Source organism: Agrilus planipennis, unplaced genomic scaffold (assembly GCF_000699045.2).
Source record: "Agrilus planipennis isolate EAB-ADULT unplaced genomic scaffold, Apla_2.0 scaffold81, whole genome shotgun sequence".
NCBI lineage: Eukaryota > Metazoa > Arthropoda > Insecta > Coleoptera > Buprestidae > Agrilus > Agrilus planipennis.
The window spans coordinates 155,698-179,773 of record NW_020438902.1 but is presented as its reverse complement, the minus strand read 5'-3'; the positions used below and the strand labels follow the sequence as shown (position 1 = coordinate 179,773).

General features: G+C 32.9%; 2 protein-coding genes and 2 long non-coding RNA genes across 6 annotated transcripts in view; 3 read left to right on the top strand and 1 right to left on the bottom strand.

Moving 5' to 3' along the window:
• The first annotated feature begins 338 nt into the window (after window positions 1–338).
• LOC108737231 lies at window positions 339–1,925 on the top strand. Of its 2 annotated transcripts, none has more exons than XR_001937830.1 (4): window positions 339–471; window positions 821–946; window positions 1,598–1,627; window positions 1,895–1,925. It is a non-coding gene; the product is annotated as an uncharacterized LOC108737231 (long non-coding RNA). The 2 variants fall into 2 exon arrangements; XR_001937831.1 differs by having other exon boundaries at window positions 1,539–1,627.
• A 354-nt stretch (window positions 1,926–2,279) lies between these two features.
• On the top strand, window positions 2,280–5,544 carry LOC108737229 (SWI/SNF-related matrix-associated actin-dependent regulator of chromatin subfamily E member 1). Its single transcript, XM_025973296.1, has 8 exons — window positions 2,280–2,354; window positions 2,416–2,622; window positions 2,704–2,788; window positions 2,842–2,949; window positions 3,009–3,283; window positions 3,802–3,996; window positions 4,052–5,030; window positions 5,505–5,544. Exons 2-8 carry the CDS (start codon window positions 2,464–2,466, stop codon window positions 5,513–5,515), a joined length of 1,812 nt encoding a protein of 603 aa, XP_025829081.1. The 5' UTR covers window positions 2,280–2,354; window positions 2,416–2,463; the 3' UTR covers window positions 5,516–5,544.
• Window positions 5,545–7,538: 1,994 nt separating this feature from the next.
• Window positions 7,539–11,823, bottom strand: LOC108737218. The gene is made up of 3 exons (XR_001937829.2): window positions 9,755–11,823; window positions 9,538–9,668; window positions 7,539–9,475 (listed from the first exon to the last, which is right to left on the bottom strand). It is a non-coding gene; the product is annotated as an uncharacterized LOC108737218 (long non-coding RNA).
• A 1,487-nt stretch (window positions 11,824–13,310) lies between these two features.
• LOC108737217 (putative ATP-dependent RNA helicase me31b) overlaps window positions 13,311–24,076 on the top strand; it is a 20,857-nt gene continuing 10,091 nt past the window's right edge. The window contains exons 1-5 of one of the 2 annotated variants that reach the window (XM_018469942.1): window positions 13,311–13,470; window positions 14,170–14,351; window positions 14,665–14,740; window positions 14,958–15,126; window positions 15,387–15,722. In XM_018469942.1, coding sequence (XP_018325444.1) covers window positions 14,296–14,351; window positions 14,665–14,740; window positions 14,958–15,126; window positions 15,387–15,722 — 637 coding nt within the window. In that variant the 5' untranslated portion in view covers window positions 13,311–13,470; window positions 14,170–14,295. Of the gene's footprint in view, window positions 13,471–13,741; window positions 13,892–14,169; window positions 14,352–14,664; window positions 14,741–14,957; window positions 15,127–15,386; window positions 15,723–24,076 lie in introns of those variants that run through there. The other variant, XM_018469941.1, reaches the window with a different exon arrangement.

Below are 24,076 nucleotides of genomic sequence, written 5' to 3'. Positions count from 1 at the left end.
ATTAAAATCTGTTGCGTAGTTTTAAAAATCTAAGCATACATAGGGACAGACAGCGGGAAGCGACTTTGTTTTATACTATATTGGGATTGGGATATTGTGGAAAATTCTGTTCATGTCCATAATCATATTTCATTATTGCATTTCTAACTTGTATGTGTCGGTAGTGCTCGAATCACGGTAACGGTCAGGAACGTATTATAATTGATAGTTCAATGATTATTAGTCCTTCGACAGTATCATAGCAGTATATACTTCTTTAATCAATGTCCATCTATATCTATGGTAGTTACATATCTGGTATCTTTTTTGTTCGTTAGAGCCTATGGTTAGAGCTATTATCTATGGTTGGGCATAGACGTATGATAGACGTCAAATAATTTATTAATATTGCAGGCATTCCATTTACTAAACTAATTAATTATTATATTATTTTCGCTTTCGTAGTGATTTTCCCAAGAATGAATAAGTATGGTAAGATTTAAAAGTTTAGTTTCGCCATTTTTTATGTTTTGATTAGGTAGATTTTATTGTTAACGTGTAATAAATGATTGTACTATTCTAAAAAATAACTAAATTGCTAATTTGTTTGAAGTTTGTATTTTAAACCGTTTTTTACTTTTCCAATGATTTTTTAAAGGGAATAATAGTTACTTATTTTTCAAATTTACAATTTCTGTTAGCTAGGAGTAGAAGTTGTCGAACGATTCCAAATAGTTGTTTTTATAATAAAGTAAAATTGGTTGGAAAATGGTCTAACTTATGATTTGATTTAAACAATTTCTTTTCTTTTATAAACTCAATTTATTTATTTGGTATTTAGAATCATTAGATCAATACTGTTAAACAAGAGATACAGTGATTTGACCATTTGTACATCAGAAAATGGCTCTTCCCTCAAATTATAAACAAGCAGCAGTGTCAATGTCTGGACCTCAAACTCCAAATCGTAAGAACTTTAAAAGTTAAAAAATTATCCATTTTGTTATGCTTGTGAATGATTATTTTAGATATAATTTTACATCTTTTTCATGAAGTTTATTTTAACAATGTATTTTTCAGTAGCTTGCACGGCATGAATTTATAATAAAAACAAAATAAATTCTATTATCAATTAACCATTGCAGTTTCAAGTACTTATATTGCCTCAGATTAATTACATATAGTTTTATTATTATTAGAGTGCATGCTAAAAAAAGCTGGTAATTGGTAATATACTGTTTTCTTTTTTATAGACAGATCTTAAAGATGTAATGAAGCATAGAATTTGTTTTATTTAGATCTGAATTATTCATTTTTACATGATATTTTATGTTTATAATATACCTGTATTATGGATATTTGTAACCTTATAGACACTAATGCAATTGATTATTTGACTACTTCATCAGTGGCTATATGAGATTTATTTTAATCAGCATGAAATAAGTAAAATTAAAGTTATGGCATACCTTGGTTTGTAATAATCTCTATGAATGTAAACATTTGCACTACATTTGAAAGTTGATTATTTCAAATTACAAACTATGGATCTTTTGTAGACTACTAGTGCTCATGATTGGCTTTGTTTGTGTTTGTTGTTCAAATTTACTGTCCACAGGTTCCCCAATGACCTTCAACATACTCAAAGGTAATGCAACTTTTTTGTTTTATAAAGTGTTTTAGGCAGTTTTGTTTGGCTTATAATCTTAGCATTTTTCTTAGTAGAAAGTTTAAAAAATTGGTGTTTACAATACATTTTGAAATTAAAATTGAAGGAGATAGTATACAACTTAATTGTTATTTTGAGTACTACGCTTTAAATGAACATACCTTTGTAATGTCTGGGCTCACAGAGTTTAATAATTCAAATTTTTGCTTTCATAAATGTTGACCATTTTATTATTTTCTGTCTTAGAAAGACTTCGTGCCTCAGGAGGATCTAGTACNGTGCTTTGCACAGGCATATACGGCGACATATTACAAACTTGTGTATTTGACAATTTTTTATATGCAGAAAATAAAATTTTCAAAAAGTGATACTCTCCAACCTCTTACATGAAAGATTCTACAAATTAATCAAGATTTATTGTGTAATTAGTAAAAAATTCATCAATGTTTTTTTTTTACTTATGCATTAACTTTTAAATCCTTCCTTTCATACAAGTAGTTTAGAGAATTGAATTCAAGATATTTATACTGATAGCGCAGAAAAAATGCCTTAATTTTTTTGAAATTATTTTTTTCTTTCAGAAAAATTTGAAAGCCAGCAAGAAAAGGACAAGAAAGATGGGGAATAGAATGAAACAAACCCTTTTGTTGCAACACCTAGTGGAAATCCTGGATTTTTGCCTCAGAAAATTGGAAAAAGTAGTTCTGTAAGTTGATTTTATTTGTGTACAGTATTGGATAAGGGAATGAATAAATTAACATTTTAAGAACGATGCCAAAACACCCAAACCCCCTAAAGCACCGGAAAAACCTCTTATGCCGTATATGAGGTATAGTCGTAAAGTGTGGGATACTGTAAAAGCACAAAACCCAGAATTGAAATTATGGGAAATCGGAAAAATAATTGGCCAAATGTGGCGAGATCTACCAGAAAGTGAAAAGCAAGAATTTGTAGAAGAATATGAAACAGAAAAGGTAATACTATTTAGCAATCATATTTTTGTGTATTATGTTAGTTGTTATATATCATTTGTAATAAGTAATTAATATGAACAGATTGAGTATGAAAAAACACTGAAGACATATCATAATTCACCTGCTTATTTGGCATATATTGCTGCTAAAAATAGAGGAAAATCTTGTAAGTACAATTGATCTGCAGTAATAATAGTAGGTACAGGTAAATGTTTGCAGTCACTCAAGGAAGTGATGAAAGGGATACTCATGAACGTAGCAGTGGTTCATCCAAGCAAGCAGCAGCTGATAGAAGAATCGAGATTCAACCAGCAGAAGATGAGGACGGTATGTTTTGTATTGTATTGCTTATTAAAAGCATACAAAATTCATTAAATCTGTTTTAGATCAGGATGATGGATACTCGGTGAAACATGTTGCTTATGCTCGATATATACGTAATCATAGATTAATCAACGATATCTTCTCGGATAGTGTGGTTCCTGATGTTCGCTCAGTGGTGACGACATCTCGTATGCAAGTACTTAAACGTCAAGTTCAATCCCTCACAATGCATCAAAAAAAACTTGAGGCAGAATTACAACAGATAGAGGAAAAATTTGAAGCAAAAAAAAGAAAATTTGTAGAAAGCAGTGAACAGTTTCAAGAAGAATTAAAGAAGGTAGAAACTGTATATGCAGATAATTTTATTAATTAAGTGACCTGTTTAAAAACAAAATGGCACTTATAAGAGCGGTAAAAATGAATATGCAGCAGACCCCATAGAAACCCATTAGTCATAGATACACTTAAGTATGAAATGTTCTCCACGTCACTTTATTTCTGCAATTAACAATAGATGCTCTTGTTTAAAAAATTAACTTGATTTTAAAATGATCTTGAAGGTCATTCTTATTGTCAGATTTTAATTTCTGATGATAGGTAATAAATAAAATAACTTAAATTGAGGAGATGTATATTTATTATTTAATGATCGTCAAAACGGTTGGTATATCAGAACGATTGCTTGCTTATTGCATATTGTTTTACTGGAAGTAATTTTGTTGATTTCAATTATGACAAGAATCTTTCTGTTAATAATTTATACATAAAAGTCTACGACGCGATTTGTGTATGGATTACGCAAAGTCCAGGGTCAACATTTCTCGTACAAAATAATTATGATTTGTTTCTTTACAGCATTGTAAACCTGCTGTTGACGACGATACTTTTCAAAAAATGGTGGAACGGCAATATGATATTTTAAGAAAGGAACGAATCAAAGTATTAGAAGAGCATAAACCAAAAACAGAAATTGTTTCTTCAGAACAGCAATTACTACAGAATAATGATGTTAATCGAGAAACTGATTTTAAACAGAAAACTCATCAACATGTAAGTATATAAAGTTTATAAAGACAAGGTGTTTTTTTTAATACTTTTATTTCAGGAGCAAACAAGTGTAGAGCAAACAAAAGAAATTAGATCAAGCTTTCAAGTTGAACATGTAACAAACGGAATTGGTTCGCAAGAAGCAAAGCTTATGGAAACATCTGCTTCTAGAAATGAATATGGCTCTCACTCATCAGTATTGTCTTCAAATAATCAGCATGCACAACAAGATCAGCAAACAACTTCTCATATGTCTTTGCAATCTTCTCAGCAGCAATCTCAGCAAGTACAAAGTAATGAACAACCACCACCTTCTGTTTTGCATCATTCACAACCATCTAATCAATCACTTCAGTCTCAATCTCATCAACTTCCACATCAGCAACAAGCCCCTCAACCTGTTTCTCACATTGGGTCTGTAACTCATCATTCTTCTTCCCTTCCAACCCACACCCAATCACCACAACATAGTATCAATGCTGCTCAAACACCGACAGCACATCACCACCCAGGACCGGGCGGGATTCCGCCTCAAAATACCCAACCTACTTCAGGAAATATTTTGCCGCCTCCTCCAATCGGCCATAATATGCCTTCTCATATGACACCTCCTGTACACAGTATGCCGCATTCTACAGGTCCTTCACCTCCTAATCAATCTCCAACTATAATGCCATATCAGCAATATCCTAGTAATAATCCGCAGTCCGTTCCGTTGCCACCAAGACCACCACATCATACCTACAGTTATTCTCAACAACAGGGATATCATCAAGGTTATCCTCAATATTCTCCTCATCCATACTATCAGCCCTACCCACAGTATCCACCTCACATGGGGCGACCACATCCATATTCGCATTCAGCTCCGATGGATGGACAACATCCACCAGCCTCAACTATTAGCGAGGTGCATCCTCTGCCCTTGTATGGGCCACCACCAGGTACAGACAATGAAAGAAGTATTGCAGAGGACATTGGTTCCGGCAGTGGACATCAGCATTGTGAGAGTATTCAAGGAGCTCAAATAGATGAGAGTAAGAAGTTTTCTGCTTATTTACATTATGACAAAATGAAATGAAGGTGCTTTGCACAGGCATATACGGCGACATATTACAAACTTGTGTATTTGACAATTTTTTATATGCAGAAAATAAAATTTTCAAAAAGTGATACTCTCCAACCTCTTACATGAAAGATTCTACAAATTAATCAAGATTTATTGTGTAATTAGTAAAAAANATCATCAAGGTTATCCTCAATATTCTCCTCTTCCATACTATCAGCCCTACCCACAGTATCCACCTCACATGGGGCGATCACATCCATATTCGCATTCAGCTCCGATGGATGGACAACATCCACCAGCCTCAACTATTAGCGAGGTGCATCCTCTGCCCTTGTATGGGCCACCACCAGGTACAGACAATGAAAGAAATATTGCAGAGGACATTGGTTCCGGCAGTGGACATCAGCATTGTGAGAGTATTCAAGGAGCTCAAATAGATGAGAAAAAATTTGAAAGCCAGCAAGAAAAGGACAAGAAAGATGGGGAATAAGTAGCAGATAAGTAATGTTTGTTTTGTGTAAGTATAAATAAAATATTATTCAGTAATGGATTTCTTGTGGCAATAAATAATCTGTACACAAGAATTGTACACACCAAAATTTTAAACGACCTCATTTCAGTGTAGACTTTGCAAATATATTACAGTAGGTTTATTATTTTATTTAATGCTTCAACGGCTAAATTAGTGTCTGAAAGACAATATGATTAATTTTATTGTTTGTAAGTTGCGCTACTTCTATTGTAATAACGTGGAAATTGCTTGTCCTCTCATTTTTTCTTTCATTAATTTTAAGGCGATTTCACTGTATTGAAGGGTGTTTTTAAAAATATCAAATAAAACATGTTCTGGTGTGGCTTTAGATATAAATACAATTTCTACGAAAAATAATTAAAAATAATAAATGGTTTTTTGAATTTCATTAAAATTTCACTGCGTGACAGTATGCTCCAACAAGGTCCACTTGTATGGATATCTACTTGCTGAAAACGAATCCCGGCGTAACCAACTTTAACGTGATAGGCACGGTACCATAATCGAATAAAATAATTCGAGGTGGTCTGTATTTGTACCTACTTTTGACATCAATTTTACATTTCGGAGTACAGCCCTGATAGTTTTCTGCTCAACTTAGTAACTATTTCATAAGGCGCACCCCATATTTTATTGTACAACTTTTTCGGAATTATGGCCCAATCGTGTAAACAACCACAAGCTTTGACTCACAATCAGTAATAACAGTATTTCAAGTTGCTACTTTACAGTTTAACGTCCAAGTTGTTTGTCCAATTCGCCGAGGCATTAGCCTTTATAAACTGCCATGAGCAGTATAGAGCCTTTTTCGTTTATTTTTCAAATGAAGCATTGAAAGCGGTGTATTGGTTTTTTCCTACGTATACTTATATTTATGCGCAACGAAATAGCTCTGTCGACCCTGAAATTCCGCAAGAACGACGATCTTGCAGAAGAAAAAACAAATAGAAAGTTACTTTTTTAACGAAAAAACTACGAAGAATTTTAGAAGCAACAGTTCAATACCAAAAACATATTTCGAAAAGAGAAATTTAGTGCATATCTGAATAGAACACTTATTACAGACAGGAAAATGTTAAATCAAAAATTCATTCAAAGTAAAATTTTTTATTTCTTTTTACTCTAGATATTTTAACAGCAGAATTTAAAAGCCAAAACCGAACTTCAACAGAATATTAAAAATTGTTTTAACTTGAATAGAAGTCTGTAAAATTCTAACTGTAGAAAATTCTTTTTCGATTACATGCCTTCAAAACAAAAAAAAACGTTAACTGAAGGTTTATAAAGAATATTATTTTGCATGCACTTTATTAATTTTTATTTTTCAGCTTAATATTATTAATTTCGTTTCAATCTTAAAACTATTCACTCAACGAGTGAAAGGTTTAAAATTAATTTAAAATTCCGATTCGGGCAGTTATGTTCGAGTTAAGGGAAATTTTTGCTTTACTATCACACCTTTTTAATTTTTGTTTCGAATACATCGCAATCTCAATTCATGATCATAACGTAATCGTCCTTTTATTTAAACGAATAAAATCATTCGAAGTAGTCTGTATTCTGTTGAAAGTGCCAGACGCGAATCGCGATCGATCTTTTTAGATCTCATCAGTGCATCGCGGATGGTTTCGACAAAACACAGACCAACTTTTACCTAATGTCTTAACAGCGCGTTTTAGAAAATACTACAAATGGCGCGGTAAACGTCATCTGTAGTACATTGCTACATTTTAGTCTGGCAGTTTCAACAGAATACAGACCACTTCGAATATTTTATTCGATTATAGTAACGTGGCTATCACGTAGAGGTTAGCTACGCCGGGATTCGTTTCAGCAAGTAGATATCCATATATTTAAATGGACCTTGTTGGAGCATACGTAATCCTAAAATGTAGCATCGTANCAATTTCTACGAAAAATAATTAAAAATAATAAATGGTTTTAAACTTAAAATATCTTAATATTAATAGCAATATTTAAAAACAAATGTTCAGTCAACCGACACAAGGGCGATTCTTTTGTAGTGACGTTTTTAGTCAATTGGGAAGCAATATGTTGTCCATTTTGAAAAACACAAATTGTCTCCAAACAGTTATTCATTTCAAACGTAAGTACTTTTCATCCTGTCTACATGGTGTCGATGGAGATAGCTTCCCACACATTCCGGGGTATACGGGGGCGCTATTGTGCGGCTTGTTGGCGCCTCGTCTTTGCGCAGGCGCAGAGACGGCAAATTTGAACATATTGTCGAACATCCTTCCCTAAATAAGGCCAATATAATTATTCCCTTATCTTCAAGAAGGTCTCGTCCCGTCCAGGGTGTCTGGCGTCTATTGCATCGGGGTAATGGTACATGACGTGTCCCCGTAAATTGGCAGGCACGAATAGGAGTCATCTCTGCCCGATCTTCTTATACAGGAGATTGTTTTCCACCGTATAAAGTGCGAGGAATCTTGCCTGGCCGAGATTCTGCGCTCCAGCACATTGGACACGGCTCCAATGGTCCACAGCGGCTTGCGTTTCGGGATCTTGAGTTTGAGCAGTCTCAATTCGTTCCGTTAATGTCTGGAGCTCGAACTGATTTACTGTAAGGATAGCTTCTAGGGACTCTTAACGCGTGGGCCGACACGTTTTACTCGTTTCATTGGGAGCTGCGTTGTTCAGATGTTGTTTGGTGAGTGTTGTAAACAAAAGGGGATTCGAAATAAGGAGGGGAAGACTAAAATGTTTGGAGGACTATAGTAAACAAAAGGAGGTGCAAAATAACAGGAGGGGAAGATTTTTAAAAGTTTAGGAAAATTTGGTAAACAAAAGGGTATACGAAACAAAGAAACGCTAAAAAATTTAAGGGGAATGTGGTAAACAAAAGAAGCTACGAAATAAGGAGGCGAAGACTTAGAAAGCTTAGGGTAATGTAGTAAACAGTAGGAGGTACGAAATAACGAATGGGGGAAGGTTCAAAACGTGTAGGAGAATGGGATAAATAAAAGAAGATATGAAAAAACAATAGAGGAAGGTTCAAAATAGTGTACGGGAAAGTGATAAATAAAAGGAGATGCGAAATAACAAAAGCAGAAGCCTTAAAAAGTACAGCGGAATGTTGTATATAGAAGGAACTACAAAAGAACTGTAGGACACTAAAAAAGTATAGGGAATGTGGTAAACAAAAGGAAGTACTAAATAACGAGAGGGGGACGCTTAAAAAGTATAGCGGAATGCGCTAAACAAAAGGAACTACGAAATAACAGTAAGGGAAGACTTAAAAAGTATGGGGGAATGTAGTAAAGAAAAGGAACTACTAAATAACAGGAGGGGACACTTAAAAAGTATAGGAGAATGCGGTAAAAAAGAAGCTGCGAAACAAGAGGGAAAGGCTTAAAAAGTAAAGGGGAATGTGGTGAACAAAAGGAGATACGAAATAACAAGATGGGAACACTTAAAACGTATACTAAATTCGAAATACGCGAAAGGGCTGAAGAGATTTCTATGAGAAGAGTGACAAGGGGATTTACAACCGGAATATTTGGGGAAGGAAAGGATAGTGAGATTTATAACGGGGAACGTATGTAGTGAAAGTAAATATTGGATGAAAAAAGAGGAAACAAAATGCAGAATGCAGACGTTAAAACACTTTTTATGAGAGCGTAAAAGATAATGCTAGAGAAGAATGTAGAATGTAGATAATTGATAAATGAGAATGGTAGAGAGCTAATAGTGTTACAGGAAATTTTGTGTCCTCCTTTCTTCATGGTTAAAACCACTACAGCACCACTACTAAGCTGCTCGATCCATCTACCCACCTACTGAATCTTTAAGGCAGATGATGGAAGAATCGTTACAGAAAAATCAATAAGCCATTCTACTTGATGATTTACTGCAACCTACAACAATTTAATGATTCAGTAAGCCATTTGGTTTATCAAGCAAAAGTGCTGTGTTTTACGTTAGTTTATCTAGACACATCAGCAAAAGTAAAGACCTTTGCAGGATACTGTTGTATTGGATGGGATGATATTCCAAGGGTTTTCTATCTCCTGTAGTATTTCCAAAGGTAACGTACCATGAAAGTGCTACCTACAACAATACAATATTGTATCATTGCTACAGCAACAAGCAGCCGCTAAATGAATGTAGCAGGGTAGTTAAAAGTAAACATTTACCAATGTTTCACTGTACTTGTTTCCTTCAAACTTCTGTTGAATACCATGTACTACAAAAAACTTGAGCAGCATTGGAAACTATAATTTTCTCATTATTAATAATATGTTCGTAGAGTCAACTTTCTGCACGTACTGTAGTAAATAAAGCAAAGTTATATAATAATGCAGTGCGTTAAGATTGAGCGGTACGCAAGGACACACGGACATTGGGACATAATGGGTCGGTTGCTCTCTCCCTTTCATCCCGTACCAAAAGAAAAATGCGAACATATTAGTTGTTTGCGATAAAAAGTTTTGTTCGCTAACAATTCTTATAAGTCAGAGGTCAGCAAACTTTTAAGCTGAAAACAGCATTCTCAATAAAAAATATTGTTTAATAAATTTCAAAAAGCCACGAATTTTTAATTCGGCTTTTAGTTTTTTTCAAATTTATATCGGACAATGTGGTAATTAAATAAAAGGGCCTCACATGTGCATTGCATAACTTTTATTTTTTTGTTGGGGACTTGAAGAGGCGCAATTGTCTCTAGAATGAGCCGCAGCTTGTCGACCCCTCTCATAGGAAAACCATATTAAGTAGTTTGTATTTAACCAGAAAATGGGCTATTTTTCAAGAGAAAAACACGTGAAGGTGGAAGGTTATTAGATATAACGACGAATGTAGGGACGAAGGCAGTTAGTTTTATGAAATTCAAATTACTATGTATAACATGCGTTCTTACTTCAACACCGTCGGTAAATGTTATAAATATATTATGTATATAACATACAAAAACGTATACATATATTACAAAAGATTATCAGCTATATTATATATTGTTTATACTTTCTACATACAGCAATTTTACAGTATCTTTTGCAGGTCTGTTTATACAACTAAATTGCTTGACCTTGAGTAAATATTTTCGGACCAGATTTGATAATCACAGGTGCATTTCTATTGATTCACGTCCCACTTAAGACCCCTCTATAGCGGCGTTATTCATACTTTTAGGTACAAATATTTCGCATAAAAGTCGTCTTAATTTTTATTGTGCATTTCTAAAATTATCTGTGAGTCTACAGAATGTTCAGTTTTTGCTGGCAAATACCCAACTTTCTTATTTTCAGTGGAACACCCTTCATATTATTACATATTTCAATTCTTTGATAAAATCAGACTTCTTTAAAAACTAGATATAAGAACTTTTTGAACATTTATGCGGAGAAAAGGTTGACAGTTAGAATTTATTATTTTGCACAAACATTGACTGTAACAGCTTATATATTGGTACAGGATTCCGAGATTTCCGGTGTGTTGCAGTAATAAAAATAAATTTCTCAGAAATATACAGGGTGTTGCAAATATTAATGGCATACTTAGACCACCAAGACATTGGTGGATTATACCATATCGTTCAAAAAAATGCTTGTAACTCTCAAACGACTAACTGCAGATATAGGGAATGCTTACAATGATTGATTCTGTTTTTCTTTCCGCACCGAATCAAAATAATTTCTGTAAGCGCGATCTACTGACAATTTTGCGAAATGACAATTTTCGTACTATCAATTACTACTAACACGTTAGCTTCTAAAGCATCTTACAATGACTCCTTTTAGACACATCTATTAGGGGTCATTGGTCATTGTAGTCGAAGTACCCATACCCTGAGTACAAATTAACACTAATTCTGGTGTTGTTTTGTTCAGTGTCCTTGCGATGATATCTGCTGCTTTTACATTATTCTGCATCCATTCTTGCAGTTCTTTTTTTTTGTTCGAGTTTTACCTGTTTCTGAAAGTATAGGACATTTCGATTCACCATTCAAGGTTATGCTCACGAAATATCATGTCGATGTGCCATTTCCATTTTGAGCCGGACCTTCTAGCTTATCAATTGTTAGTTTTAACTCATTGTGATTTACTGTTTCTACTTTTTCTTGTCTAGCCTCAAAATACATTCAACAATTTTATCAATAGGTATTTAGTAAATCCATTTAATATTGCGTGAAAAAAATTCAACTCTGCGTGGTCCATAACCTAATAAATTTTTTATATTGACAAAGAAAATGTGAACACCCTTAGTTAGTTTAATAATTATTTATTTAAAGAAATACAAAAGGATAACGCTACATAAAATAGCATGTCTTTTTACTAACTATGACAAGAACAAGAAGCAAACTATATTTTGTTGTACTAAAGGTGACAGAGTTCATGTAATGGTTCTAAGGGTTTTATTCCAACAAAATTTAGCTACACGCTTTTCTGATGCAAGTGAAAGAGCTTTTGTAGCGTGTATTTACTGCGGCAATGTTTGAGTTAGACTGTTCTGCGTCAAATCAGAGGTTACTACTCATAAAAACCATACAAACAATCCCAAAATTAAAATTACACGTCATTTTACGTCTGTCAAATTTCCAGTTAAATCATCTATCGATAAACATATAGATCAAGCTATGTAGATGAAGTATTTTTCTAGATAGATTCAATGATTACATTAAACTGGATTCGTAAATCATCTCACCTTAAAAGTTTTGTAGTCAACCGTACCTCAGACATTCAAACAATTACAAATTTATCAGATTGACATGTACATACATACGACAATCCGGCTGACTTTATTACGAGGTACCTTGCCTGTAGACATTATCAAGGCAGATGTATAACAAAAGGGACCAAAAGTGATCAAAGAGGTTAGCCGAGGAAAAAGACAAATGACGTCTACAAACACAACGAGTCATCGCTATTTGTTTACGCTTCAAGCCATCAAATGCTAATAAGGGTTGACCTTCTTATCCTTTTTCGTCAATTTACCAAAATTGTAAATTTTACTGTAAGAACTATACTGGTTACTCTTGTGTAAATAGAGTTACATAGTGTTGCTACGATTCTTTTACATTATATCTTATCATTAGACAATAAATCTATAATCAAACGTAAATTTAACGAAAGAATAACACCTATATTCCGGTAATTGGTAGTATTGGAACAGTAAGACAATGTAGACAGTAAATACCAAATTAGAAATAAAAGTACAAATAACTTAGATATAGGAGGAATATTAGAAACAACAGTGTGTATTAAAGCTAGATACTTAGAGAGTAATTTACAAGAAAAAGTAGGAAAAAGAAAACATAAACGCAATGAAAGAGGGGTAAAAGTAGCATCTTTTGGAATGTGGCGGATATCAGAAATATAGAGTTCGAATAGGAAAAAGTATGGAAATATGACGCAATAAATTTATCAGAAACCTGTATAGATGAAAAAGATTGGTTGAAAACAAATTGATAAACTAAAAATTTTTACTTGTTGAGGCAAGAATAGAAGTGAAAAGAGGAAAATTAAAAGGAAAAATGGTCACCGCAATTAGAAAATGTTAAATAAAGAATTAACCAGATTAAAAATAAAGACAGAGAAAGGGAAAAAAAACGTTCATAAATGTGTACATGAGAGATAAACGGAGTATTACTTGCGTAAAAGTAGAAAAAATTTTAAAGAATACTAAGGAAGGATACATAATAATGGGAGATTTTAACTCAAGCACTGCAAATAAGGGTGGAAAAGAAAATGAAATGATCACGGAAGAGGGAAGTTAATATTGTCGTGAGATAAACTAGTAATAAGGAGGCGAAACATATTACACTGAATCGGGTTTCCGATAATAGAATGTGTCTTCTGAATGGAATAAAAGGTGGTGAAGAAGGAGAATTCACATACATAGGAAGAACAGGAAGGTCAGTAATAGATTATGTAATTACCAATAGAAAAACCGAAGAAGTTATATGTTAAAAAAATGTATTTTTTATAAATAAGGAAAATTACATTATTTCTTGCCACTTATTATATTAACTTTTACATCAGTAAAACAACTCCCAAATCCATTTAAAGTGCGCGCCTTGTTTATTAGTTTGCTACACTACCTGCTAGCTGGCGCAAAAATCAATCCGAAGTCGAGTTGAGTGTCTCTTTCTTTATGTATATCCGTTATCTATGGTTACAACTTATAAAGCGTCAGAGGCGTCATAGATAAGAGAGGCGTTACGTTTAGTAGCTGGCTACGGTTAATAGTTGTTCTTTACAAAACATTAGAGAAAAAATTTCGAGATTTATATGAATTTGCAGAAGTTCTACTTTTATATGTGCAGTCAAAATAAGGTAATTTTTCAAATATATTTTCTGTACTTCTTAATTTTTTTTATTGTTCAGTCGTTACTGAAGCCATCTTATATTATCAGACAAATATTTATCCAAATTCATCCTTTTACATTTAACTTTGTTTATTATTACTATCGTTAAAAAATATCGGCAGAGATGTATTAAGCTTAGATTTTGGTTGGTTTTTAATTTCATTTATATGAAATTGGGACAACTGATGTGTATTATTCATTCATCAGATTTTGAATTAAAACATTTTTATTGGTATTTTCTTGTAGAGGTAACATAAGATAATTGCTGGAACAGAGCAGAGAGACTACTACACATTGTAGATATCAAAATTTAGGTTTTATAAACCTGAAACATTACAGTGTAATAAAGCAGATACTATTCAGAAAGTTGATATGATGACCGACAGTTTAAGTACAAATAACCACTTGTCGTCATTGTCGACAAAAATGTAAGTACTATGCAACAATTTTAAATACTTTAGTCAGTTAATGCATTGTTAAAATAATACGTTTATGAGACTAGTATTATAGTTGATTCATTTGTAATTAATGTAGTGTTCTTGTTAATGGAAATCTAGGTTGATTATAAACTGAAGTATAACAGAAAGTAGTTTTTATATATTGTTCATTTCATTATCAAGAGATTATAAGTTTCATAATTATGGACTATTGTCAAGAATAGAAAGGCAATAAATTGATGGAGATTTTAAAACTTCTTTTGTTATTTTAATTACTTGGCGATTATTAGACTTGTTGTTTTAGAGATGATAAAACAGATGATATTGGCTGGAAAGCAAAATTAAAAATACCTCCAAAGGACAGAAGAATAAAAACAAGCGTAAGTATATTTGTTTTCTTGTAATGTATAGTACTTTTAAATTGACAGTGACTGTTTATTGTTAGTCTTGAACATATGTAGATTTATTACTTATCTGCATACCTTGGCAACTCTTGTAACTGATTTTTTTTAAATACTGATGGTAATTTTACTTTGTAACAATTACGTATACTTTATATTTTCTACAATTTTCATTATTGAATAAGTGCATTTACAGGATGTAACTGAAACGAGAGGTAATGAGTTTGAAGAATTTTGTTTAAAACGAGAACTTCTGATGGGTATTTTTGAAAAGGGTTGGGAAAAGCCTTCTCCAATTCAAGAGGCATCTATTCCTATTGCTCTATCAGGAAAAGACATTCTAGCTCGTGCTAAAAATGGCACAGGTATGTAATAATAACTACTATTATTCCTATTTACCCACCCAATTGTTTTTATTAATTATCTGCTCTATTTTATCTGTAAGCATATTATAACATTATTATAAACTTTGTAATTTCAGTAATGAGTTTATTTAACCAGAATGAGATGGTAATAATTTTAGTACTTATATTCATATGTTGGAAAAATTACATCTTAAAATTAAGAAATTAACAATTTGTACTTATACTGTTGTATTTATTTGTAATTTATATCTTTTAATCAGGAAAAACGGGGGGATACTCTATCCCTGTTTTGGAGCAAGTTGATACAACAAAAGACTGCATTCAAGCATTAATAATAGTCCCAACAAGAGAACTTGCTTTACAAACATCACAAATTTGTATCGAGTTGGCAAAACATATGAATGTACGGATAATGGTTACTACTGGAGGTACAAATCTACGTGATGATATTATGCGTATATACCAAAAAGTACACGTAATTATCGCTACACCTGGTCGAATACTTGACTTAATGGATAAAGGGGTTCCCAATATGGATCTGTGTCGAATATTAGTATTGGATGAAGCAGATAAACTACTGTCTCAAGATTTTAAAGGTATGATTTATTTTTGTTGAATAATATTGTTCAATTCAGTTACACAAGGTAATACATCTCACAAAATTAGTGAGTAATAGTGAGGGATAGACTGCACCTGTGTCTGAATATAGGTATTTCTGCATAAAAGTTATTGGTGGCGTTTTTAGCTATTTTAGGGTACGTCAATGAAGATAAAAACCATGACAAAGTATACAAAAATTGATTTCGTACCAAAAAGCTAATTTCAAAATATACAGAAAAATTGTTTCTTCGAAAAATTTTCTATTTTTTACTTAATCAAATAGCAAAAAAATACATTAAGTCATTTGCATACTTATACAATACAAGTTTTGACCATACTTATTCGTTTGAAACTAAAAAATCAGTTCTGTAAGCTCGGTCTTTCAGTTGGTATACAAATCACAGTGACAATCATTTTTGTAGTGCAGATTTCGAGTTTTTATATGACATTTTGCAGTTATATTATTCTAATTTAAAGTGTCTTCTTCACACTAGCGTTCTCTTATAATTGTTTTCTCTTGCTTCATTTGCTTCCCTCGTCTGTATTTTTAGTTCCAAGCATTATATTTGATCATCTGACTCCTTATCTACCACCTGCATTCATTCTATAACTTCAGTTTTGCTATTAGTGATTGTATTATCTATTACTGACCTTCCTGTCTCTCATATATATGTGAATTCTCTTTCATGAACCTTTATATTTCCATTTAGAATTCGTTTTTCTATCAGTGATTAAAATAATCTATTACTGACCTTTCTTTTCCTCATTTGTGTGTGAATTCTCCTTCTTCATCTCCCTTTAAATTTCCATGCAGAATAAATATTCCAGAAACCCAATTTGCTAACGTTTTCCCTTCCCTACTTACTATCTTCTTCTGTGATCATTTTAGTTTCTTTCCCACCCGTATTTGCAGTTCTTAAGTTAAAATTTCCTTCCATTATTATGTATTCTTCCATACTATCCTCCAAGATATAGTTCCTTTTATCTGTTTTGATAGTTTTCTTCTCTTTTTCTGTCTTTATTTCCAATTTGATTAATTCTAAATTTAACGTTTCTATTTTCACGATTTTTACATTTAGAGATTTACTCATTGCGTGACCTTCCATATTTTTTGGTTTTACAGTTACTTTGATCAAAATAAAAAAATATAAAAAATTAAAATTTTTTTATACTTGTTTGCACCCAGGTAAATAAATATGACTTATTCTTGAGTAGATTTTAACTCAGAGTAATCGTTTGCACCATAAGTACATTCATTAGGGTCTAAAAAAGAAGTTACCTGGAATGTTTACCAGATGTTTTGAAAATGGGTAATTTTATAGATTCCGGTGTGCTTTTCCGAATTTTAATTTTGTGACCTTGTATTTTTGCCGCTTGAGTTGCCAAATTGTAAAAATGACGCCTAAAAGCAGTTTTTGGACAATATCTCCTTTCCGGATTATTTCACCATAAAAACATTTATATGCAAAATGAAAGTAGAGAAAATTACTTACAATTCGTGTAATATCTTTCTAAAAATAAAATTAATTTAAATCTAAAAACTATGTAAACTAAATATTTTACTGTGCGTTGAAACATCGACTGACTATGGCCTAAGTATGATAGATAAAATAGCCGCGGGTTATATTGCATTCTTGCATGCCTTCAGTGACTATGATACATTAGCATTATTTAATCAGGGAAAAATGAAAGTGTCCAAAAATTCAAATGCTGGTCCCTAGGTCATTGCTAAAACTGGTGAATGCTTTCCTATTGAATTATACATTTACAGTAATATGAAAAGTAACAAAAGTATAAGTAACTATAGATATGCATGCTTGACAACATTAACATATAAAAGTAAATTTAATATTGCGTCGTTACCACCAATAGAAAACAGCAGTACAATATTCGTTTAGAACCTATCACCAGGTTCAGCAGTATGAGAATGAATAAAATGCAGAGAAATTGTGGTGGAAAAGAAACAAGAACGGGTTAATTTTGGTCACTACACTCGAGCCCCCAACCCTGGAAAGCTTGTTAAAACTTATTTCTTGCAAATGCAAAAAGGGATGTCAGAAAGCCTGTGGATACAGAAAGGGCGGGTTAAAGTGCTCCGTTACATGCACGAATTGTAGTGGTACCTATTTGTAAGTTCCATTACAAGATAGCGATCAAGAGGAACAAACAGAGACTATTTTCGAGCAAACGTATGATGATATCGAGCATGAAGAGAATTGCGATGAAGTTGATAATCCGATCGCGGATGATGTGGAGGAAATTTTGGTCGTTACTAAAGACAATGAACTCGCAACACTATAGTCCATCAAGAACAGCGAAGCGAAGAAGAATGCGCTAAATTTTGGGATAGTGAATTGCATGTGGATTAGGCGTGCTGGCAATATCTCGATAAAAAAAGGGTCCGGTTACTTTATCTCACCCTGATGTGGAAATGAGTGTTTTGACCAAAACGCGTGTTGAAGTATACTTTGCGGCGTGCATACGCCAAAACTATTGATTTCACGAAAAAAAAAGGTTATATTAATTGTAGGCAATTTTTTCTTCTTTTATTTTGTATAATATAAATGTTTTTATCGTGGAATGAGTCGCAAAGGAGATATTGTTCAAAAACTGCTTTTGAGTGAAAATTTTCCAATATGGCGGCACAAGCTGCAAAAACACGAGGTAGTAAAGTTAAAATTCGGAAACAGCATATCGAAATTTATATTTTCAAAACTCCCAGTAAACTATCCAGGTAATACTATTAAATGACAGTAGTATAAATGACACTTAAGAAGTGGAACTGTTGCTTAACTTTAAACGGTTAGTTTCGGGTTTAAGGCGGTTGCCTAAGCCGCACTAAGACAAGCCTGTTGTCTTAACATTTCCGGCAGTAGTTGGATACTTTTGTAACGTATCGTAGGAGATTAGAAAAAAATAATGCGATTGAAGATTAAAGTCAGGTTATACAGGTTATATGATTGGGATATAGACAAAAATAGGAGACGAAGTCGACTAATGTCCAATCATTATTCAAATAGAAAAAGTCAACGCTGTGCTTACACCCCCGAAATATATTTTGCTGAATTTTCTCATGTATCTTGCGAAAAAGGTCAGTTTCTTTTTAATAAGAACAAAACTTGTGTAGCATTTCGTAAATAAATAATTCTTAAAAAGTAAATGTTTAGCAGTTATTTTTGTTTGTAATGCATGATGCAGTTATACAAATACTATGTCCAAAAATAAACCTATAGAACTTGTTTAAACATATAATATTATTACTATTATTTTATTATATTCTTTTTGTTAACATGAACAATAAAACTTAGACTTGTAAGGGTTAACTTATACGCGTAATTGCGCTACCTACACAATTCTGAACAGTAAAATCATCAGCTGATATAACTGTTAAATATTCGGGAATTTCTTCATAAAATTCCAGAAATTACTAAATTTTAGCGTTGGTGTCAAAACTTGAACAAGTAAGCAGTACTTATTTGAGATGTAGGTAGATACCGTACGGTGTAAACAAATTCGGAAATAAACTAAGTCATTATAAGAATAAACGCTTTCACTGCCGGAATCCATAGTAGATTAAAGATTCGGGCTATAGGGCCGTGGTCTAAGTGAACTATTCTGTCCAGACGTTTCGTCGGCTACTGCGGCTGATATCTCGAAGTCTTGACGGTCGCTGTAGAGATATAATCTACGTTCACGTTGTCAACACAGCACTACCACTGAAGATGTCAGCTGCAGTAGCCGACGAAACGTCTGGACAGAATGGTTCACTTAGACCACGGCCCTATAGCCCGAATCTTTATTCTACTAAACTAAGTCATTTGTTTAAGCATTACTTTGGTGTAGATATAATTTTATCAGACATTTGAAAATTGCATAAAAATTAAGTAACGCATTTTCTGGGCATATTTTCTGTGACTAACGTTAAACAAATGCTGCTTCACCTCATTGAAGGTGTAAGAAAATGTCCGAAATTACATGCCCATATGTAAATTTTTAAAAGTTTAGTTAATTAATATTATTTGCTTCCGATTTACGTAAATATAATTAAAATGTAAAATGTAAATGATCGACCATTCAAGTTATAGAAATCCCTCTATAGTATCATCAAATTTACTATAAAGGGTGCTTCTGAAATAAGTAGCAATCTTGCAGAAGATTATAGCACACTATAAAACCAGAAAATTAAGTAAATCTTACGTAGTCCGATTGTCCGCCGTTTCCGAGAAAAACGTATTTGAAAGTAAACCCAAGGGCCAGTCCGGTCTGGGAATATTTTAATTAATTTTTTTAATCCGAAGACGGCTATTGGCGAACTACCCATAAAAAAGGGTAACGCACCACCTTAATACTTTAAGATTTTTTTTGTACGTTTCCAATTCAGGCCCAGGGCAGGTTTCGGACTGCAACTTCTATTTTCTTTACAATTTCTATTTGTAGAGCATGTCTCTTTTATATTACTTGTCAATAATACTGTAATTTAATTAAGATTCAAGATGTAAATAATACGTCTTAAAAAACTTATTTTACCTCTAAAAAAATCCACAATTATGAATAATTTGCATAATGTATTAATTAATACATTATATTTAATAAAATTTTTAATTTATTCGCTTGATAATACCTATTTACCTATTGCGTGTAATTTATTTATTTATCAGTAATTATAAAACCTACAAGAGAGTGTGAGACTGCAAAAATGTAGAAAAGGTAATCATAATGTTGATAGGTTAGGTAACTATTCATAGCCACTGCCGTGTATAGTTAAGAAATGTATAGAAATAGAAACCCATTAGAATATTTCGGAAACTACTTATTAAATATTATTGTTATTAAGAATGGGAAATGAAGATTCCTATTGAAATTGAGATGAATTTTGTGAAATCACTTACAATACAGTAGATTGCAATATTGCAGATAACAATAATAAAAACAGCAAATAAAATAAATAGTTAATAATTGTAGATAAATTTGAAGTAAATGAAATGAGTCTATAATTTGTAACCATGCATTTCTCACCGCTTTTGTAGATGGGATTTATTTCTGCAATTTTGAAGCCACGTTCCGGTCATAATACACTCGTTAAGAATTCTTGCTAATACAGATGCAAGGGATTCAATTATAAATTTGATGACCTTTATTTCAATCCCATTAGGCCCTCCACTCTTATNTCTTATTGACTTTCATAGAGTCCTCTGTTCTCTTATACTTTCTAATATCTCTTCATTTCTAACCTTCTCTATCCACGGTATCATCATAATTCGCCTGTAACATCACATTTCGAACGCTTCTAACCTTTTCTTTTCCGCAGCGCCTATCGTCCATGTTTCGCACCCGTACAGCGGCGCGCTCCAAACATACACCATTAACAATCTTTTTTGAATTTCTAAATTAACCGTTCGCGAGCACAGAAGTGAATTCTTTTTATTAAAGGCGATTCGACCCTGCGTTATACTCTGCTTTGTATCCCTGCTACTCCTTCCGTCCTGACTTATCTGACTTCCTAGATACCTAAAATCAGTCACATCTTCTAATTTTTCGTTTCCTATCGTTATATTTGCTCTTTCCTTACTGTTTCTTCCCTTGCAAACCAATATTTCAGTTTTACTTTTGTTTATTGTCAAACTGTACTCTTTTGTCAATACCACTTCCATTTTATTTAAAGCTATCTCTAACTCGTCCTTAGTAGATACTAACACTGCTATATCATCTGCAAATCTAAGCATACTAATCTTTTGCCCCTGTATATCTATCTGTTACTACGATTGTCATGTATTTAATGATGTTGATCCCCTCTTGGACGCATAGATTAAAAAGTAGCTATTGTATAGTGAAGCAATATTTTATTTAATTCTATCTTCTTGCTAGATACTAACACTGCTATATCATCTGCAAATCTAAGCATGCTAATCTTTTGCCCCTGTACATCTATTCCAACAGTTGCACTGTATTTAATGATGTTGATAGCGTCTTGGATGTATAGAATAAAAAGTAGCAGTGGCTGTGTGTATCCCTGTCTGACTCCCTTCCTAATATTTATTTCTGTATGGTGCAGCTCCAGGTCTATAGCTGCCTGTTGCTCTTTATACAAACTAAGTTAGAATGGCCTTCCGCGTTCTTCTATTTATTCTAAACCTAAATTGATCTTCCCCTAATCTTCCGCTCCTTTTTTCATCCTCTTGTACAATTTCAGTTAAGATTTTTGACGCATGAGAAGTTAAGCTAATTGTTCTAATCATCGATTATTCTAAATATCTCGCACCTATCCCGCGCGTCTCTTTTTAGGTACGGTTACTACCACGTTTCGTTTATAATCCTCTGGGACTTTCCCTGTCTCGTAAATATGACTAACTAGCTTAAACATACGATATCTAATCTCTTGCCCTACATGTTTAAGTTTTTTAATGCTACATCGATCTCTTCTTTCATATGGGATAACCTAGCTTAGCTATCACCATACTATCTTCCTTCTCTAATATATCTCCTAACTTAAGGCCTGCGTATTATTATAACACATTATGTTTTCGGACCCAGGCTTGATGTATGGTGTGTACCTTTTATGGTAGAGGGAATTAGTACGTAAATCTTCCCTAGTCTTAACTTCCTTCATCTTCTTCTTTCCAACTGCTGTTTCTGTTGGTTTTTCGTCTCTCAACATGGACAAATATCCTTCAAATAAAGTTTCAAGCGTTCACGGCCTGCTCGTGCAATATTATGAATGGTAATGTCCTGAATGCCGCCAATTTAATAACAAATCCCATTCTTGCCGGTTATTTGACATGTTCTTAACAATTCCATTTTGCTAAAGTAGTAGGCGGTCATAGTTTCGGTGGGCTGTTTGGTTCGATCTAGTTTTTGTCTTAATGCTTAAAAGCCTCTTGGTCTCAATTACCACACTAAAATATCTTTGTATTTTTGACTGTTACCGTAATCTAATTCAATATTTTTCGGAATGATAGACCTGACATCTTAAGCTACATAACTAACTCATTATAATTAACATGGCGAGTCTGATATTGAATGCAATTACCAACCAAATTATTTTATGACATGATCCAACAATAAACTCAAGCTATCTACAAGCTAAACTCATGTCATAATAAATTATACTAAATACATACAGTAGCTGTCTTTGATTTTTTAACACCTCACCTTAAAACTTCCACTACGTAGCGATCATTAGGGAATACGTTAACGGTCCTAAATGGTCCTTTAAGTTTTGGAGAACGAGTTTTTGGCCTTGTCCGGTGCTGGGTTGATCAGTTTTCAAAACTAGAACCACGCTACCTGCGTCATATTTTCTAGCCGAAGCTTGAACCTTTTCAAATTCTTTTTTCTGTTTTCTTTGGTTTAATGTGTTGAAGCAGTGTAGTTCTTAATTTCGGCAGATCGATTTGTTTGAATTTGATTTGCAATTCGTGCGTCTGCGACGTGGTTGTGTACACCTTGCCAACACTTCGATATGGCTAGAATTTATTGCTTTATTTATTGAAAGTGCAGTTTATTGCACATTGAACCCCTTTTTACGCATGTATCCCATTTATTTTCCAGTTGATCTGCGGTAGTTGTAATAACATTTAAAAACAGTTCTGTTATATCATTCGCATTACCCGTTTGCTCAGGGAATGACAACGTCAATGTTTTATACCATAATTTTTAAAACGTTTTCGACGTGAATGCACTACTGTGGTCAGAAATTATTATCCTCTGGGGCCGGAATATCTGGATATTTTTTTTAGGGGACATTGATACTAATGAGGTACGTTAATTTTGAAAATTTTAGACCTCTATCTATTTTTGTTTTTGAGTAAATTCAAAAAAACGAAAAATCAGAAAATAATTTTTTTCTCGAAAACGGCTCAATCGATTTAATTGAAATTTATACACGTTATGAAGGTATATAAGGGCTATACTCGGAAAAAATAACAGCTCATAATCTTTATAATAACCATTAAAAACAGGCATTTTTTACCGAAATTATTTTTTTTCTTTATGATAATGTTCTAGAACAATTTTGAAATAAACTTTTTTTTATGCCCTTTTTAATAAAGAATAACCCCTCAAATTCTTAAATCGATCAGAAAGGTACGCCATATTGAAAAACAAGAAAAACCGATTTTTTTTATATAAAAATCGATTTATTTTACTTTTTATACTTTTGAAACAAAAGAAAAGCGGGTTAAATGATTAATTTTATAAGTGCAAATAACATCAAATATTGAAAACAATAGTGTAATTGTTTTTTTAAGTCAAAATATTAAAAAAAGGAATTATAAACTATATTTAGATAAACCAAAAGATGACTCATTAATGTTAGTGATAGTCAACTATTTTGAATTTGAATTTGATAGTC

What these genes read in the sequence shown, in the direction of transcription:
- LOC108737229 (XM_025973296.1), top strand. Translation starts at nt 2,464, where the DNA reads ATGCCGTATATGAGGTATAGTCGTAAAGTGTGGGATACTGTAAAAGCA. An exon ending in TAAAAATAGAGGAAAATCTT is followed by an intron (nt 2,789 to 2,841) that starts GTAAGTACAATT and finishes AAATGTTTGCAG; the next exon opens with TCACTCAAGGAAGTGATGAA. An exon ending in AACAGAAAACTCATCAACAT is followed by an intron (nt 3,997 to 4,051) that starts GTAAGTATATAA and finishes CTTTTATTTCAG; the next exon opens with GAGCAAACAAGTGTAGAGCA.